This window comes from Xiphophorus maculatus, chromosome 6 (genome assembly GCF_002775205.1).
Source record: "Xiphophorus maculatus strain JP 163 A chromosome 6, X_maculatus-5.0-male, whole genome shotgun sequence".
NCBI classification, from domain to species: Eukaryota; Metazoa; Chordata; class Actinopteri; order Cyprinodontiformes; family Poeciliidae; genus Xiphophorus; species Xiphophorus maculatus.
Window position 1 is genome coordinate 815,078 of NC_036448.1, and position 18,204 is coordinate 833,281.

At 39.3% G+C, this 18,204-nt stretch overlaps 1 protein-coding gene across 3 annotated transcripts in view; it reads left to right on the forward strand.

The window, feature by feature from the left end:
• Nucleotides 1-15,867, forward strand: part of LOC102232746 (disks large-associated protein 1-like) — a 95,081-nt gene extending 79,214 nt beyond the window's left edge. For 2 of the 3 annotated variants that reach the window (XM_023335520.1, XM_023335521.1), the window contains exon 16: nucleotides 11,302-15,867. In XM_023335520.1, coding sequence (XP_023191288.1) covers nucleotides 11,302-11,529 — 228 coding nt within the window. In that variant the 3' untranslated portion in view covers nucleotides 11,530-15,867. Of the gene's footprint in view, nucleotides 1-10,510; nucleotides 10,759-11,301 lie in introns of those variants that run through there. The other variant, XM_023335522.1, reaches the window with a different exon arrangement.
• Nucleotides 15,868-18,204: the final 2,337 nt, after the last annotated feature.

Consider the following 18,204-nt stretch of genomic DNA (forward strand, 5'->3'; position numbering starts at 1 on the left):
ATTCTTGGAAAAGTGAATCTTTTACATTTCAAGGAACCTGTAGCTTGTTTGCTAATAAATGAGGGTTCCATCCAGACAAGCTCAAGAGTGCCAGTGCCATCCCATCACCGTTAAAACACAGCAGGTGTCTAAGGCAGTGGTGTCCAAAGTTGGCCCTTGAGGGCCGGCATCCTGCATATTCTAGTTCTCTGCCTGGTGGTAACTTCCTCCTCAGCATTTCTCCTGAGGTCTTCCAATGAGCCACCATTTGATTCAGGTGTGTTGAACCAGGGAGAAAACTAACATATGCAGGATCCAAGTTCTCAAAAAAAATAAGACTTTGGACACCATTTGTCTAAGACACCCCATGAGATCAGGCTGAGATCTGGAGAACACTGGCCCTGCCTCACTTGTCAAGAATCGGTGCGGTGGATGTGGTGAGGCAGACGCAGCAGACCCAGGATGAGGTAAAGATGGTAATTTTAATACTGAATAATGTTCAAAAATAGTCCACAAGGATTCTGGCGGCACGGCTGAGCGGAAACCAGGGCTCACACCGGTAGCAACAGAATGAAGGCGTGGCAAATGAACAGGCAGACAGAAATCACACAACAAGCAACGAGGACCCAACAAAGACGCAGACACACAGGTGGCATTAAATACACTGGGGGTAATCAGGGAATAAAAAACACCTGGGAGTAATCTAAGGGAGACAGGACAACACGGAGACTCAGAGAACACAGAAAACTCGAAATTAACACACAGAAAACACAGAACACGACAGTACCCCCCCCCCCCCCCTCAAGGGCGGTGTAAAGGAAGGAAAGTTATTTGGTTAGCTTAAGTTTTGGAAACAGCATGGCTCTGCTTTCCTCCTGTTACCCCGGGTCGCGAGCAGATGTCGTCACGGCCGGCAAGAAACGGCGAAGCTCAATGACGTCACAGAAATGCAGAGTTTAATTCCATAGAAAACACCGTATGAATTTAACAAGAAAACTTCAAAGTACACAGAAGTACATTCTTTACCTGAGACAAAAGAATTAAAAGAAAAAGAACAAAGGCGCCTTTGGAGACAGCTGATGCTTAAAAGCAAAACAGGGCAGTTGTCTGAATTCTTATTATTGAGCATTCCCTTTTCTAGTGAAGGCGTTTCTCTTTGTTAATATATGCAAATAGGGCGTACCTCTGTTTTGACCAACCAAGAGCTACCTTGGAAAAAACTTAGACCTTCCCCTGAGTTTTAATGACAAATATCAAGAGTCATTTTAGTTATTAAAATTATAAGTTATTTTCACAAAACCTATCTTGCTCCTCTGCAGTCAGCTTCTCCAAAGATTTGAATCTTTACCTTATCACAAACAATAATGAGATAGAAGTCTTTTTCAACCTGTAAAACATAACATTCAAACCATTCCCTTTTGGGTTCCGATATTGTCATAGTTAGTACATTTTCAAATACATTCCATTTACTAGATTAGTACTTGTAACTTGGGTAATATATTTTAATCTAACACACTATTGCTATTAATATTAAGAGGTGTATTAGAAATTAAACCTCAGTGTTTCCAAGATTCCTAAGTTGTGATCAACTCCAGATGCAACTCTGAGCTCCTGAGAAACCCCCGACCTCTGACCTGCGAGCCGGGGAAGATATTCTTTATGGCCTCCTAATTTAAAACCTTTCAAGAGCTTTGTGTTTTATGGCTGATCTAAGTTACAGCCTTGCCAGAAGAATGTTTATCTGTGAACTCCTGCTTGCATCTGCTTTTGTCCAAAGGAATGTTGGTCTACTTAAACACACATGGCATTAGCTTAACTATATTAAACCATCAAAAATAGCCATGATTCCTTAACAGCGGCTACCAGACGCCCAAAAAACAACAAAAAAAAAACACAACAAGGGTGGGCGGAGGGGCGCTGGACGGGGGGCCAGAATCCAGAAACAAACAACAAAAAACAACCCAACGGAGTGGGCGGAGGCACAGGAAGGGCCAAGAGTTCAAAAACAACAAAAAACTACCCACAGGGTGGGCGGAGGCAAAGGAGGCGGGAACCACGGAGGTGGTCCGGCGGTGGTCCGCGGCGCTGGAGGCAGGAACCACGGAGGTGGTCTGGCGGCCGTCCGCGGTGCTGGAGGCAATGACAAGGAGTCTCTGGGGCCGCCCAGAGGCGGCGGCGATGACAAGGTGTCCCAGGGGCCGCCCAGCAGCGGCGACGAGCACAGAGAGTCGGGGTCTCGGGAGGAACACAGAGAGTCGGGGTCTCGGGAGGAACGCAGAGGGTCTCGGTCTCTGGAGGAACGCAGAGGGTCTCGGTCTCTGGAGGAACGCAGAGGGTCTCGGTCTCTGGAGGAACGCAGAGGGTCTCGGTCTCAGGTGGAACGCAGAGGGTCTCGGTCTCGGGAGGAACGCAGAGGGTCTCGGTCTCGGGAGGAATGCCGGAGCGAAGCCTCGGAGTCGGCAGCGGGGGAATGCCGGCACGAAGCCTCGGAGCCAGCGGCGGAGGTGAGCCGGGGCGGAGCCTCGGGGCCGGTGGCGGAAGTGAGCCGGGGCGAAGCCTCGGGACCGGCGGCGGAGGATCGCCGGCAGGAGCGCCGGCAGGAGCGGACGCTGGATCGGAGGCGGGATCCAGCATCTATATGACCGGAATGAACCGGTCATATAGTTCAAATACTATCTCCAACATAACTGAGTCTCTTTTGAACAGATTGAACAGGTAAGTAAAGTCCTCCTCTGAATTGGGCTCAAAATGGTTTGCCGGTAGCGACGGGGTAGCAAGGGTGGTGGATGTCGGGGTGTGCATCTGGTTAATCGCCAGGGTGTAGTCCGAGTCCAGTCCCATTTCTTCCAGCAGCAGCGGAGATGGCAGGATCTCTACGTCCCTGTAGAGATCCTGCTGAGCCAGCTCCAACTGCTGCTGGATCCATACCTCTTGGTACTGCTGAGCCATGAGCTGCTTTCTCACCTCGGTTTGGTTGGGTCCTTCTGTCAAGAATCGGTGTGGTGGATGTGGTGAGGCAGACGCAGCAGACCCAGGATGAGGTAAAGATGGTAATTTTAATACTGAATAATGTTCAAAAACAGTCCACAAGGATTCTGGCGGCACGGCTGAGCGGAAACCAGGGCTCACACCGGTAGCAACAGAATGAAGGCGTGGCAAATGAACAGGCAGACAGAAATCACACAACAAGCAACGAGGACCCGACAAAGATGCAGACACAGGTGGCATTAAATACACTGGGGGTAATCAGGGAATAAAAAACACCTGGGAGTAATCAAAGGGAGACAGGACAACACGGAGACTCAGAGAACACAGAAAACTCGAAATTAACACACAGAAAACACAGAACACGACATCACTTCAACCAAATATCATGCAATGATCCAGCCTGCAGACAAAACTAAATACTTCTGCTTCCAATGTGTTGTTTGCAACCTGGGTGCTTTGTGCGTTTTCATACAAGATAGCCTTTATTTTTTAGAAGTCTGAAACTGAAGAGACAGTACTGTAATGTTACAAAAACAAACAAAAGAATGGCTGACGTGTCATATTCAATGTTGTTAGTTTTATAAAATTCTAAATGTCCATAATAAAATCATACTGCTAGAGAAGGAGCCAAAATAAGACTAAAATGAGACCAAGCAGTTGAATGAGAGTGACTGAATAAAGGGATCAGATAGTAGTGAACATTAGACTAGGATGAGAGTTTAATACAATGTTATATATTTATGCATTCTGTTAACTAATGTCAAAATATATTCACATTATAATATACAGCATTTCATTAGTTGAAAAGATGTAAGGTGTCCACTTAGGTGTCCAAGTGACAAATCCTAGAAAAAAAAATACAAAATTTTTCCCACCTTATTTTTATGCCCTGAGAAAATCAACAACACTTTGGAAAAAAATCCTGACTTACAGAATTATAATTCATGTATGAAAGGGCTAAAGAAAGAGAGAAAAACTTTGATTTAACCCTGATGTTTCAACATAGTACTTGTCTGGCTGTATGTCTATGTTAAATTCAATCTGGAGAGACTCAGACGGAGATAAGAAGACAATTAGAAGAGTTTATTGACAAACAGAATTTAAAGTCTTTGGCGCTCGGGCCCCGGCTGGGGATAACGGTTATCGCAGCGTTAGCGATAGGCTTCAGATGAGCATCCCCGATGCTGTTAGGAACGTCATCCCCCGGGGCCCGGCACTGGTGGTGGAGGTTGAAGAAGGGTGCGGGCCTCAGGACCAGGTGAATGGAGGAGAAGGGGTGGTGGTGGGTTGAGCTCGGCTGGAGAGCGAAGGACACCATGAATGAAGGTCCTTATCAGCTGGGACTTGGTCGATGATTGGACGTGACGTAGCTTGGTCCGGCGTTGATAGGTCGACGATTGTGGGCAGGTCGCTTCAATTAACGGGTCCCGGTGGGGATAAAAGAGTCTTCCAGTTTGAATTTGCGCCTAGGCTTCATATGACATTAATATCAGGTTTAGAAATTTCTATTATTATTTTGACGTAAATTACTGAGAAGTTATGAATGCATTTAGATTGATTGTAGAATTTTAGGTGTGGACCAAATGCTTTAGGTCTCCTTGTGTAATACTGTAGCATAAAGAAGATATCAGGTGCAAAGACAATGCTGAATGTATGTGATGCTAATATTTTGCTGGCCTAATTGACTGGATGCATTGTCATTAGTGCTATTTTTGAAAGATTTGCTTTGCATTCCAGTTTGTTTCAACTGGGGGATATTTGCATTTCACACAGTTTTAGTTCTTTAAATCAGTTTAAGCTAGGGGTGCACCGATTGATCAATGATCTTCCAAAATAAAGGACAGCACCGAAAGATTGGCCGGCTGATAAATTGGTACACTCCTTATATAAAGTTCAAACACACATTAGCAAGTATGTTTGGACATACAGTATGTAGTCCATGCTGCTGAGTAGCATTGATTATAGGACCCAGCATCATTGTGCCAAGGTACCAAAATAAGTTCTCACTGTTGCACTTGCATGACAAAAATAGTGTCATTTTCTTCTCAACATCTTGATGTTTGCCTTTTTTTGTTACAACACTGCTGACAAACTTTTTGAATCCCTGTGCCTATGAAACTGTTGTGTGATGGGTCAGAATTTTGTGAGTGTGTTTAGTCTCTGCCATGATTACTCTTGTAATCCACACATATGACAACAAACCACGACGTACACTGCAGCACCAGGAGCTTTACAGGAGCTCTGCTTGATGTGTCTTGTTGACCTTGAAGGATGTGTGCGAAAACAAACCTCCCTCAATGACATGACCTCACATCAACTGTTCCACTGTGGCCCACAGTGGAACAGTTGACTTTTCTGGTCAAACATGCTAATTTACTCTTAAGTTGCTTCTGGTCAAACTGTTTTAGATAGCTTTGAGTTTTTGAAATGACCAAAAAAGAAGCTTCATTCTAGTGAGTTTGCAGAAAAAGAAAGAAATTCTTGTGTTGGAAACATGGGAATTTCTGGTTTGACTGGGACTCTAACAGAGCACAATGAGGGCTTTTAAAACAACTTAAACTATTAAATATTGGCAGTAGTGCTTGCAAATCAGCAACAGTGCTGTGCATGTTGCTGAGTTCAACACCTAAGTATTCTGAACTAAAGTCATAGTCTTAAGCTGAACCAGTTTTCATTCTTTAAATTGTTTTTCAAATGAAAAAAATTATAAAAATATGGATTATAACATCAGACTCCAATTAGCATTTTTTATCATTGCAAGCTAGTTAATGAACATCTGTTTAATTTTTACCAGTTTATTTTGCTCACATCAGTTGTACTTGAATGTAGCTAAGCTAAAATAAATGCTCTCATTCCCTTACTTGTTTCAATTGTCTAAGCTTCTATCTCAGTGTAAAATGAGGTGGGGAATGTTCCTTTCTCAGAAAATTCTGAGGTAAATCAAAGAGAACATTACTTCAGTTATACCTACACTGCACAAAGGCCAGAAAACAAAGTTAGAAAAGTTAGAAAGTTAGAAGAATCATGTGCTAATTCTTCATTCCTGTTTTTGTCTTTTTCTATTGATTGCAAACCCAACCAGAGACTCCCTGCCTGCTGCAAACTCCTGCATAACCACACGACAACTGTGCTGAAACAATATATCATAAAGAAATGTGTTTTCTGTGTCAGCCTGAAGCACTCCTTTGCATAAGGACACACAGCCGCCATTAAAACCTTACCTTTGAAGCAGTCTATGACTGCATTTCTCAGTTTGCATCTTTCTTTAGACCACAAGACAGGGGTGCCCTCTTCAAGCATGGCATATAAAACCCTCATTGATAAATTTATGCCCTCATAAATATAGTGTTTTCTCAGATGATCTGCCAGGTGTCACTGTTGTTAGTACTGTTGTCTGACAGCAAAAGTGTCCTGAGTTAAAGGTCTGGTTTGGGGGTTTGGCTGGATGGAGTTAGCATGTTGTCATAGTGTATAGCTGAATTAGCTTATAACAGAAGCTAATTCACATCAGGGACAGGAGATGAATTAGCGTATGCTACAAACCTTTTAGAGCACGTCAAATGGTGACATTTATGATTGATATGTACACTGAGCCTTTTAAAATGAAGAATATCATTATTATACGTGGGTTCTCTTTAGGTTTCTTCCCACTATCCAAAAACAAGAGTAGAAGGTTATTTGGCCTTAGCAAGAGACTGAATTGTGTTGCTGTGTTCCACTGTGAGAGACAGATGACCTGTTTAGTAAGTACTGGGCCCCTTGCTCAGTGACCCCTGAGTTGTTTTATGAGGTTTAAATTCAGTCAATCTGACGTCCAGCCCTTTTTCAGGATGTTGACTTTCCTTCAACCCTACGTAATGCAACTTCTGTCTTCAGCAGCTGTAAATGTAATTTCTGTGACATTTGCATTCTGCAAAACTTGACAAACCTGTTACATGTAAGTTTTCCTTGTTCCATGGATATATTGCCTTTGAGATACCAAGTATATAAATCAGTGTGCATCACTTTGCCAAACAGACTAACAAAATTCACATGGTGGATGTTTTGATATTTTATTACAGGAATATCAGATAATTTGACTCATGCATGGTTTTGTGTCCATGTAATGCACAGATATTTATGAGGGGCCGTTTAGGACAAAATTTACGTTTTGTCTCTCACACACTACCAAAAAGTCTCGCATACTCCAAAAAAGTAGCCACGCACACTCCAAAAAATTACGTTTTGTCTCTCACACACTACCACAAACTCTCGCATACTCCAAAAAAGTAGCCACGCACACTCCAAAAAATTACGTTTTGTCTCTCACACACTACCAAAAAGTCTCGCATACTCCAAAAAAATAGCCTCGCACACTCCAAAAAATTACGTTTTGTCCCTCACACACTACCAAAAACTCACGCATACTCCAAAAAAATAGCCTCGCACACTCCAAAAAATTACGTTTTGTCTCTCACACACTACCAAAAAGTCTCGCATACTCCAAAAAAATAGCCACGCACACTCCAAAAAATTACGTTTTGTCTCTCACACACTACCAAAAAGTCTCGCATACTCCAAAAAAGTAGCCACGCACACTCCAAAAAATTACGTTTTGTCTCTCACACACTACCACAACTCGCATACTCAAGTAGCCACGCACACTCCAAAAAATTACGTTTTGTCTCTCACACACTACCAAAAACTCTCGCATACTCCAAAAAAATAGCCTCGCACACTCCAAAAAATTACGTTTTGTCCCTCACACACTACCAAAAACTCACGCATACTCAAAAAAATAGCCTCGCATACTCAAAAAATTACGTTTTGTCTCTCACACACTACCAAAAACTCTCGCATACTCAAAAAAATTACATTTTGTCTCTCACACACTACCAAAAACTCACGCATACTCAAAAAAATAGCCACGCACACTCAAAAATTACTCACGCACATTCAAAAAATACTCAAATTGCGTATACACACACTACTAAAATGTCACACACATACACACAAACGTTAACTTTCTCGCTCACATACACTACTACCAGCTCGCTCACATACACACAAACGTTAACTTTCTCGCACACATACACTGCTAACAGCTCGCACACACACAGACGTTTATCTCTCACATACACAAGACTAAAGTTGAACACACACACAGTACTAAGACTCGTTTTATGTATGTGTGAGAGCGAGACGTTTTATGAATGTGTGAGAGCGAAACTCTTTTTGAATGTGTGAGAGTTGTCACGGAAGAGGCGGGGCATAATTTTTGGATCAAACTGCGCATGCGTAGATCCTAAACTATAAGTTTCGATTGTTGACTCACTGTATGTTCTATTACTTAGTATATTTGTGCTTTTAAATATATATAGAACGTTTAACTTTCTTGTAGATTAAATGTGCTATAGAAATAAATGAATCTGATTGATTGATTAAAAAGAGCAAAATTGCTGTAGTACAATCTGTCCACTGGGTGCCAGTATTACAGGAATTATTAACCGGCGCCAACTAGTGCCGAAGAAGAAAGAGTTTGCTATACCGAACATGGCTAACTCTAATTCGAAACGAGAGAAAATTGGTTAGGCAGCTGCCATTTTAAACACCGCTCCGGAACGGAACAGAGATGAGAGTTCTGAATCTACTGTAGCACTGCGGGCAGTCGTTGAATCGTTTAATGCGCCTGTCAAAGTGCTGGTTGCCTCCGGAGAAGATAGAATGGTGTTTCAAATGGCAGCTGCCTGACCAATTCTCTCTCGTTTCGAATTAGAGTTAGCCATGTTCGGTATAGCAAACTCTTTCTTCTTCGGCACTAGTTGGCGCCGGTTAATAATTCCTGTAATACTGGCACCCAGTGGACAGATTGTACTACAGCAATTTTGCTCTTTTTAATCAATCAATCAGATTCATTTATTTCTATAGCACATTTAATCTACAAGAAAGTTAAACGTTCTATATATATTTAAAAGCACAAATATACTAAGTAATAGAACATACAGTGAGTCAACAATCGAAACTTATAGTTTAGGATCTACGCATGCGCAGTTTGATCCAAAAATTATGCCCCGCCTCTTCCGTGACAACTCTCACACATTCAAAGAGTCTGACTCTCACACATTCATAAAAAGTCTCGCTCTCACACATACATAAAACGAGTCTTAGTACTGTGTGTGTGTTCAACTTTAGTCTTGTGTATGTGAGAGATAAACGTCTGTGTGTGTGCGAGCTGTTAGCAGTGTATGTGTGCGAGAAAATTAACGTTTGTGTGTATGTGCGCGAGCTGGTAGTAGTGTATGTGAGCGAGCTGATAGTAGTGTATGTGAGCGAGAAAGTTAACGTTTGTGTGTGTGTGTGTGACATTTTAGTAGTGTGTGTATACGCAATTTGAGTATTTTTTGAATGTGCGTGAGTAATTTTTGAGTGTGCGTGGCTATTTTTTTGAGTATGCGTGAGTTTTTGGTAGTGTGTGAGAGACAAAATGTAATTTTTTTGAGTATGCGTGAGTTTTTGGTAGTGTGTGAGGGACAAAACGTAATTTTTTGGAGTGTGCGAGGCTATTTTTTTGGAGTATGCGAGACTTTTTGGTAGTGTGTGAGAGACAAAACGTAATTTTTTGGAGTGTGCGTGGCTACTTTTTTGGAGTATGCGAGACTTTTTGGTAGTGTGTGAGAGACAAAATGTAATTTTTTTGAGTATGCGTGAGTTTTTGGTAGTGTGTGAGGGACAAAACGTAATTTTTTGGAGTGTGCGAGGCTATTTTTTTGGAGTATGCAAGACTTTTTGGTAGTGTGTGAGAGACAAAACGTAATTTTTTGAGTATGCGAGGCTATTTTTTTGAGTATGCGTGAGTTTTTGGTAGTGTGTGAGGGACAAAACGTAATTTTTTGGAGTGTGCGAGGCTATTTTTTTGGAGTATGCAAGACTTTTTGGTAGTGTGTGAGAGACAAAACGTAATTTTTTGAGTATGCGAGGCTATTTTTTTGAGTATGCGTGAGTTTTTGGTAGTGTGTGAGGGACAAAACGTAATTTTTTGGAGTGTGCGAGGCTATTTTTTTGGAGTATGCGAGACTTTTTGGTAGTGTGTGAGAGACAAAACGTAATTTTTTGAGTATGCGAGGCTATTTTTTTGAGTATGCGTGAGTTTTTGGTAGTGTGTGAGGGACAAAACGTAATTTTTTGGAGTGTGCGAGGCTATTTTTTTGGAGTATGCGAGACTTTTTGGTAGTGTGTGAGAGACAAAACGTAATTTTTTGGAGTGTGCGTGGCTACTTTTTTGGAGTATGCGAGACTTTTTGGTAGTGTGTGAGAGACAAAACGTAATTTTTTGGAGTGTGCGTGGCTACTTTTTTGGAGTATGCGAGACTTTTTGGTAGTGTGTGAGAGACAAAACGTAAATTTTGTCCTAAACGGCCCCTCATAGATATTCTTTACTTAGTATATCTGCTGTATAAGTTTATCTTTTGTTTTTTCTAAGCACTGTCTTCTCTGACATTATATCATTTGCTCTCATTGTTATCTGCTTCTTTCTTTTTTTTTTTCTTCTTTTGTGTGTTAACAGTGAAGGCGCTTGCAAACAGCCACACATCAATCAGCATAACCAACAACACCACAGGGCCTTGACCAATCTGGGCCTCCATGGATCCATCATGTCTGTCTTTTCATCCACCTCTTCATGCTTCCTTCTGCCACCTGCAGCCATCTTACATGTGTGGCTTTATGTGTTGTGTCTTGCTTCTGCAAATGGCAAGATAAATGAACAGATGAGTATGTCACTGATAGTGTTATACTTCTAAGATATCTTCAGCGTAAAGTACACTATTTCAAAACATGTCAAAATAAAAAGCAGAAAATATACTTAAACCATAGCCAACAGTGACATCAGCATAAAAATTCACTATAGGACAAGAACTAAAAATATTTTACAGATTTTTGGTTTTAAAAAAATTGGATGTTACAGTTAAAGAAAATAAACATTTTAATTGTTCCAAACACTGGATTTTATTATGTTTGGTCAAGTTTTATTATTTTGTAATAACATAAAGGACTATGTAAAATGCATGAATATCCTTTTGGTTTGTCTGAACTTGGTACCTTCTAGCTCTTGTCTTAGTGAGTTTGAAAGTAAGAATTTAAAAAGTTTATTTGAGATCAAAACAGCAAGGAATTGATGGACAGGGTTAAAGATCAGCAATCACTCAGTTGTAAAAATGAATCGGGAGAGCTGATGTTTATAAGTATTTACAGTCAGACATGCACAAAAAATAAAACTGCATTACAGCTTGATATATGTAATTATCCAGAAATCCCCACTTCCTTACTTTCTTATCCACTTCTGATTTCCTCTACCAGGAGAGGCGACTTCCACCTCCTGTGTCCAAAAAACCACACAAGGTTGTCCCCCACCACCACCCACCACTTGCCAGAGACCGTTCACTGGAGAGCTCAGAGAAGCAGCGGCAGGAGGCGAGAAAGAGGCTGATGGCTGCCAAGAGAGCAGCGTCTGTTCGCCAGAACTCAGCAACAGAGAGCGCTGACAGCATTGAGATTTACATTCCTGAAGCTCAGACAAGGTTATGAAGACATTAACATGGACATATTATGGTTGGCAAAAAGTACCCAGGTACACACACCCGACATAAAACAAAACATGTATGATTGTCCACACCAAGTTACAGTGGGACAAACTAATGTGAATATTTTAGTTATTGATTTTTTTCTGTAATTTTTCCATCTTCAGTTTTGATCTCATCAGTTATGTGTGTTGAAGTAGCAACAGAAGTTCTACAGGTCCGTTCTTTAACGAGCAATTTCTCTGTTGTGTGAATTGTAATAAAAAGGAACTTTTTTATAACAATCTTTTAGAAGTTTACAATAGGTGTAAACTTCTATAAGTTCATTTCCATTTCCAAAACTTCTATTTTAAAATCCAATACAGGGATGGGGCTAAATCAAATCACCTGTTTTTCTTTACATGCTGGATTACGTTGTTGGAACACTTTCCCGTCTGACCTCACATACCAAACTGCTGACATAATTGGCTGCAACCTGCTGTTAGTAAGAAGTGCACAACCTTCCTTAACCCCACTGAAAATAAATTACCAGCTTCTGCAGCTCATGCTGTGAAACACCTACTTCAACAGTTTAATATTGTAATTTGGTAATATTTAAATAAGAACAGTTTGACTTGTTTGGAAAAATAATATTTAAGCACCCTTAAGCTGTTATCTTAAAAGTTCTATTCATGTGGCCCTCTAGGATCTAGAGGCAGGCTAGATTTGGCCCCCAGGCCTTGAGTTTGACACATATGATCTAGAATAATTTTTTTAAATGGTATTAAGTGTTTAATAAAACAAATTAGAAGTTTTGCAATCAAGTAATGTTGTAATGTTGCTGAACTTTGACATGACCAGCAGCAACCTCAGATCTTAGGGCTGCCCCACAGAGTGCCTGAGTCATGATGGGAGCATCACTTCTTCTGCTTCTCTTCTTACCCTGATGCGCCCGTCACTCTGGAAAAGGGCAAATCTGGACTCATCAGACCTCATGAACTTCTTCCATCGCTCTAGAGTCCAATCTTTATGCTCCCTTTCAGATTAAAGGCATTTTTTCCAGTTTGCCACTGATCACTGATAAGTGGTTTTCTTATGGTTGCTGCTGTTCATTCTCAATCACTGGAGTTCTCTTCACATTGTGTGGAAATGCCAATACTTATCCCAGAGTTTTGCTGTTGTTTTCCTCGATTTCATGTCACCAAGCGTTTTGCTGATCACCAATTCTGATCATTCAGGATTTTTTTTTTGACTACATTTGTTCCCCACGTTCCCTACAATTGTTGATAATACCTTGGACAGTTCTCAACTTAATGGTTTCTGCATCACTTAGATGTTTTCTCTGCTTAATACCAAACAAACTAACACCTTTTCCATTAACACAAGATATGTTTTTTCACATGGTTTAAGAAATGAGAGACTAAGCATTACATCAGCTGATAATTACCCAATCAGTAATTGCCCAGTAGGAGGTTTGTACCTATTTACAGGTTCCCACTTTTTTGGAGCATTGATTGAGTTGCTCAGATTGTGATACCACATCTGTGAGAATAGTGGCAGGATTGTTCAATATGGCAAACTGTATTGTCTCATAAAAATATTCTAATAAAAATGGTAGAGTAGAGTAACTAACCCACTTGAGCTGTCAACAGTCCATTCTCACAAAAATACAAAATAGTTCACAAGGATTAATATTATGAGTCACTTAATAGACAACTGGTCTAATTTTTAAGATGTAACACACCTCTAGTTAAAGACCTGTAAAATGCACTCTTAAAGTTGAGTAGTAAATAGGCAAGGAAACAACTGGCTGTGGGTGATAATATTGCAGACAGCTGCACAAGGTCTCTGATGTCATCTAATGCTCAGTCAGTAGAATAGCACACTAATCTTGGGTTTATGGCCTAACTCACTTTTTTTCTAAGGCTACCTGACCTAACTAAGCAGGACAAATAAACACCCCCCCACCCCCCGAAAAAGAAGCAAATGCCGTAATCTTTAGCCCTTGTCCTTCCCCATCCATTTTCTTCTTACATTTGGGAAGCTAAAACACCTAGGTTCAATGCTACTTGACACTCGTCTGGCATTTGCAATGCAACCAATTCACGAGCACCATTCATTTTCCTTGTTGCTGATTGACCCAAGGACGGTGATGATGAAGACTTTGACTATTATTTCCTCCAGTAATGCCAAGTCGGCTCCGCTGTGTTTATAAATACATGTTAAGACATAAGGGTTTCTTCTGGTTATTAATACAGTCCAATCCAAAACAACTTTTACTTTTCTGACTGTATGAACCTCATCCTCTGTGAAGAGAGCCCAGTCATGCTGTCTGCTCACTAGCAGACAGACATTGGAAGCATTTAGAAAAAATAGGATGGAATCTAATTGCTTAATCCAATAATTATTATGTTACCAAATCATAAAAGATTATGAATGGACCAATTCTATAAACTAACTGTTTTGGTTTCTCCATATTTTTATGCTATTTTATTGTTGCAGCATATATCATACAATTCTTCCTTAATAAGACATAAACTTTGTCTTTTTTTCCATCAAACAAGTTCAAGTATTTTGTTCCAAAGAAACTAGTCCCAGTTGGGTCTAGAAAACCACTGTCAAGAAGCAGTTTGGTTATATCCAGCTCACAGCTACGTTATCATGTCAGTAAAACATGTTTGATGATAATCTGTGAGAAACATGGTACAGACTGACTCCCTGCCCGCCTGTATAATGGAGGTAAACTTTCTTTTTAGCAACTTTTAACTCTCCTGCTTCCTAAGCATCAAAGTGTTATGTTGCGACACTACTTTGCCAAAGTATTCATACCCATTCCACATATTTTCAATTTTAAAGTCTTGCCACAAAGTTTCCATTGAGTTTACAGGTCTGGACTTTGTGCCATTTCAGCACAAACATATTCTTGGATCTAACGATTCAGTTCTGTTCAGGTTGTATGTGTAAGACTGATTCTACTCGAAAGTGAAACTCTGCCCCATTCTTTCTTTTTTTGCCAACTTCATCCATCTTTGCAACAACTCTGAGCATTTATCAGGATTAACAAAAGCAACTCAACAAAGTGATGCTGTGACCATGTTTCTTTGTGGGGATGGACCACATCTTTGTGGTACCATGTTGGTGAAAGATTTTTGTCTGATCTGACCAGGACACCTTCTTCCAAATGATTACTGTGTTCCTTGCATGGCTTGTGACATATGGATTTTTTAAGCAATAGCTGTCTTCTTGCCACTCTCCTGTAGATGTCACATTAGCAGAATCCACATCAAATTGTTTTTCCCTGTACAGATTCTTTTACCTAAGAAGCTGGAACTCCTCCAGAATCAGTTACACACATGTCCACACTCTGGTTACTCATTAGGAAACTTCTGAAGGCAATTTGCACTGAATTTTATTTTTGAGGCGTCCATGTAGAGGGAAAATATAAAATTATTAGAGTATGTTCAAATTGGATAGGTCACAATGTAATAAAAAAAATGTGCTTATAACTAAATCTGAAAATGTTCAAGAGGTCTGAGTGTGCTTGCAAGGTGCTTTATGTCAGCCTAGAGTTATTTTCGCATTTTAGCATCATCATAACCATATTTTTATTCTAGACACATGAAAAGGTCCCTAATAAAGACATAACACAAACACATACAACAGATAAAAAATATAGTAGGTTCTATTCAGTGAACAACACATAATATTGTTCACTGAATCACAAATAAATAATGCCAGTGGTTCCACAATCTTGAGGCAAATCTAACTGTACACAGTGAAGGGTTTACTAAAATTCAAATTATATTACGTTCATATATAAAATTTTTATAATGTAAGTTGTAATTCCCCTGTGAACCAGTTTACACTGTGTGATAATAATAATAATAATAATAATAATAATAGTAATAATAATAATAATAATAATAATAATAATAATAATAATAATAATAATAATAATATATAAGCCTCTTGAATTACTTTTACTTTGTAAGAGTATTTCAAATACTACTAGGAACAATTGTAATAACTTTGAGGTAACTGTGGAATTATAAATGTTTAAACTGCCTCTAAATGTGAATTTCATTTATTTGTCAAGGGACAGTGTAATCCATATTATATAATGTAAATGTGCCGGAGTGAGAAAATGAGAATATTGTGAAAATGTTGAACATATCTTCCAATGTTGAACTTTTGACAGTATTTTTCATTTCTGAGACACTTTATATATATGCAGTATTCATCAAAATTGCAAAAAAATATCTTGAAATACTTCACTCTGTGTAATAAATCTATGAAACAGATAGATTTCACTTTCTGAAAGGAGTGGAAAAAGTAACTTATTTCACTATATCCTAGTATTTTTTTTAAAAAAAACGTATTTATCCAAAATCTGCAAAATAAAAAATACTGCAAACCAAGTACCATAAGTCAGAATGTCCTGTTCAAGAGTGGATAAGCACTGGATCAGTTCTAATGTCTATTTTTCAGTCTTCTACTAACATTCTTAAGGAGGTGACAATCTTACAAACATTAGACAAATATATTTGCACACAATCAAAAAGCTAGGTCAAATTATAGCATCATACATATGATGAGTTCGAGGACTCAGGTTAGCTCTCTCATGTCTTTAGATTTTAGCAATCTAAAGACAGATTCTGGAGAAAGCAACTTTGATCATTTCCTTTGCTGCCCATATGAACAGTTCTTCAGAACTTAATGAATCAACCAACTTCAACCCAGTTTTTAAATTAGTTTCTAGTTACTTGGCAAACTGAGATGTATTTTTATGGTCCTGAGCATTACTCTTCTTTTACAACCCATTTCAGTTTTAAAGCTTCCCATGTCCAACATTGCACAAATAGTTTCATTGAAGTAAAAAAATATTTATAACTTCCTTGTACAGAACAGAAAGCCATCAGTTAAGGAGCAAGGTGCTAATAGAATCCTAATGGTGAATGGGGGAACATAGAAAAGCTGAATTCTCGTATCACCACCAGCTTTAATATTTTTTAACAGATTTTCTCTTTTGAAACCTGCTGACTTGTACCATACAGAATCATTTGGACTGAACACAAACCATTGTTAATCCCATGGTATTGCCAAAATGTTGCACACATCTTTCTGATAATCTCTTTGTTCGCTAGACAGATCAAGATTAAAACAAGTCTTGTGATGGCTGAAATGGGAGAGAGTAATCTACTCTTAAACCTGGCAGATCTTAAACAGATAAGATCTGCCTGGGATTTTGGCAGCAGTACTACCTTTTGTTTCTTCTCACACCAGAAGAACAGTGTGGCAATTTATTATGAATAAACACTAGATGTTAACTACAGAACCTGCAGATAACTCTCACGAAAGACGCAGGTCAGAAGAAGCACTTTGACTTCAACCTTGTGCTGTTAAACTTATCAATATTAACAAGACAACAATACAAAACTAGAGATCAGTTTTATCTTTTGATAATTGCTAAATCCTGTCCTCATAGTTATTATTTTTAGCAGAAGCAGATTCAGTGAAAAATATCCCATTTCAAATAATCATTACTTTTTCATCTACTCTGGTTTTTCAGGGTTACATTTCTTTATTCTATTTGAGGTTCTTTGTCTAAAAAGAGAAGAAAGCAAACTTTTTTATTTTGATTCAGGTTTCTTTCTCTTCAAGGACAAAAGAGTACAGCAGCAGTTCTAGGTAGAGATTCCATACTGAACCATAAAAAAAAAACATTTTTATAGGAATGTATTTTTATTATAACTAGTGCTTGTGGGATCTTGCTTATGGAAAAGAATAAGATCATATATCAACTTATCCTTTCATTTTCCAAAGTCTTGGAGTTCAGAATGATGCCATCAGGAATCATGACACTGAGGGAGAGGTGTGTAATGAACTGTGTAGAGTTGGAAAAGAATGTTAATTAATGCAGATACTAATTATTTAAAGTAAAATACGGAAATATTGAGATGATTGGATGAGCATTTAGAATGAAGAGGATTTTTGCCCCTTCTGCAGCTATAGCTTCAAAGCCCCAACAGCCCTTTCACATTGATTTAGAGGAAATATGCAACATACTATTGACCTTGTCATAAGGCTACTCTGACATGTTTGTGGAACTCATCTGCGGATGTTCTCATCAGAGAGCTGAAGTATGATTAACAGACGTTCTAAATCCATCTGAGCTCATCCATGTTGTGGAGGTTTATGAACCGAGCAAAGAACAACCAGTTTCAGCGGAAACAATCACTCCTCTCACCGCCGACTTAATCACTAATGAAAACTGCTTGGAACTGACCAACAGCTGTTCGACATGCAACAGAACGCCTGTGTGCCGTTTTTCCATTGTATTTTCCGCGGGTGAGGATTAAAGGGTCTAAGGGACGTCAAATAAAACTTCTGAATCTCTAACAGAGGTGAAAATAACATGTCGGTGATGGTAGGAATTTACATTTATTTTTTTGTGAAGAATATTCATATCTGTATGTGTGGGAGGGGGTGGGAGACTTTTGTACAACATCTTATTACCTCTGTGTTTAAACAATGGTAACAGTAACCATGTTTTGAGCCATATTCAATAAGAAATACTCTTCTTATCAAGAAGAAAGGGCCACACCTTGGAAATAACTATGTTAATACATTGTACCCCTTGTAGCAAGACTTCTTTGGAGTTTGTAAAATTAGGAATTTTAAAAACACCAACCTGATTTGCACT